This window comes from Anneissia japonica, unplaced genomic scaffold (genome assembly GCF_011630105.1).
Source record: "Anneissia japonica isolate Jap-2015-1 unplaced genomic scaffold, ASM1163010v1 scaffold4058_len632159_cov189, whole genome shotgun sequence".
NCBI lineage: Eukaryota > Metazoa > Echinodermata > Crinoidea > Comatulida > Comatulidae > Anneissia > Anneissia japonica.
Genome location: NW_022735300.1, coordinates 185,613 through 187,826, shown reverse-complemented (window position 1 = coordinate 187,826; position 2,214 = coordinate 185,613). Strand labels below are relative to the sequence as shown.

Genomic DNA, 2,214 nt, shown 5'->3' with positions numbered 1-2,214 from the left:
ATTAAATCAGTTAGAGGCAGAGATGTGCCATCTAATGTCTTTGATACACATTTGTCATTATTGTCAGTGATGGGCATTAGGATCATGGATGTGTCATTTAATAATGACTGATACACCTGTAGAGGCTGGGGGTGTCATTAATACCAGAAATATGTTGGATGTGTCATTTAATAATATACCTAATACAGTACGGAAGTGTCAATAGTGAGCTTTCAATTTGTGCGACGACACAATGCTAGAACGGAATCACTCTTGCGTGACCGTCCTACCTGGCGTTTTACATTCTCTGCATATGTAGATTTTTTCAAATTGCGTTCCAGAATCTACTCGACGAGGTGACCTTAACGTTCTCGCATGCACAGATGACTTTTAGTGACATCATTACGTTCTACGTCCTACCATCATCGTACAATTGAAAGCTCCCTATTCACCTCAGTGAGGGAGGTTGTGTCATTTAAAAATGTCACTGATACAGATAGTACAGTAGTTCACCTGAAGTTCAATGCTTGAACCAAAGGTCATGTTTTTTTTTTATGGTAATGGTAATGGTTTGGGACTTGTAAAGCGCATACTACATGGTCTCTATGCGCTTAAGTTACACGAAAAAAAAACAAAAACCAAAAATTAAATCCTAAAGTCTAACCAAGCGACCTAAGAATTAAAAAAAAGCATGAGAAAACAGACTATCGCAGGGGAACCAACATTTTCAACAGTTTTTCAATTTTTGTTAAGAAAGAGTACTGTCTACCTCATTAATGCTACACAGCTACCAAACTATTTCATTAGGTATAGATGTGCCATTAATATCAGTGATAGGTAGAGGTGCCAATAAATAAAATAATTAGCGATTTACGCTGTATGCTCTTCAGTGCAAAAAAACACATTAGATATTGTGGAAGCGGTTTGGCACAGCGGAAACAGTTTGGTTTCCTAACCTCAAGGTCAGGGTTTCAATCCCTCGCTGTGCATTTCGCTTGTGATTTGAGCAAGGCACTTTATCTGCATTGCTTCTCTCCACCCAAGAGTATAAATGGGTACCTGGTGGGGTTGCCTGCTCCAGCACTTTATATCTGCAAAGAAAGGCGCTATATAAATGACCAGATTAGATTAGAATAGAAATTACCTGGAGCAATCAAGTTCACTGACACACCTTTTGATGCAACTTCTTTAGCCAATGATCTTGTGAATCCAACAAGACCAGATTTTGTGGCACTATAGATGGTTGAACCTGTATTTCCACGAAGACCAAGCACACTCCCTACAAAAGCATACAAGGCTTGAGACATGGAACTATCCATGATATTTCAAAGCAGACATAACTGCACTTTTAAGCAAAAATGAGAAAATGAAAAACTTGCCAGGAAAATGTATTAATACTACAGCATACAAAGTGAAATATTTTTCACTGTGCAAAACAACATAAACTGTAAGTTCACAAACATACTAATAATAATAATAATAATTTTTTATTTGTCCTCATTCAAATTGGAAACCGAAAATTTGGGCCTGTGCCCCTGGGGACGCACAGCAGCTGCGGTGCAGCACCACCCAACTTAACTACAACACATAGCAGACACAAACATTGTCCCTAACTCACCTAATTTTCAATAAGAGGATTTTATTCGAGGAGCCAAGCAGTCAGACTCCAATTCGCTGGTTGGGTTTGAACTGGGGTCTTCAGCTTTAGAAGCAGAAACATACCTCTCCCAGCGAACCACTCAGTACAAAATAGTTCCCCTTGACATACACAATAAAGTCATATGCATCCGAAACCCTTGCTGGGCCCTATGCGGTCCCTCAGTCTAAGGTCCGCTTCACTCACAAAACGCAACCCTCCCCTCCCCCCCCCCCATTCTAAAATCCTGCCTAGTTTTCAGATTGATTTCAAGTAATTGATTTGTGGGATACAATCACATACTGATTTCTGGATAGAACCCACCACCCATGGGAAAGTTTACTGGTACTGTAAAGTGTTCTACCCAAGAAAACCAGTTATAAAGTTGGCATCAGATGATTTTAAACCAGAGAAGTTGTGTTCCAAAGCTCAATCACTAATACTGTGCCAGCCTGTCTAATGCATGGGCGTCAATTGGTGGGGCACAGGGGAATGCGTCCCCCCACTTTTCGAAATGGGGGGGGGAGACATCATATCGATTGTCCCCCCCCCCACTTTTCACCAATCTTCTATAATTAAAACCCCACTTTTAAAAGCCA

The 2,214-nt window shown here is 40.4% G+C and overlaps 1 protein-coding gene across 2 annotated transcripts in view; it reads right to left on the bottom strand.

Moving 5' to 3' along the window:
- Positions 1-1,064: 1,064 nt before the first annotated feature.
- Positions 1,065-2,214, bottom strand: part of LOC117116546 (carbonyl reductase family member 4-like) — a 5,603-nt gene continuing 4,453 nt past the window's right edge. Inside the window, exon 3 of one of the 2 annotated variants that reach the window (XM_033260603.1) lies at positions 1,065-1,258. In XM_033260603.1, coding sequence (XP_033116494.1) covers positions 1,086-1,258 — 173 coding nt within the window. In that variant the 3' untranslated portion in view covers positions 1,065-1,085. The remainder of the gene's footprint in view (positions 1,259-2,214) is intronic. The other variant, XM_033260604.1, reaches the window with a different exon arrangement.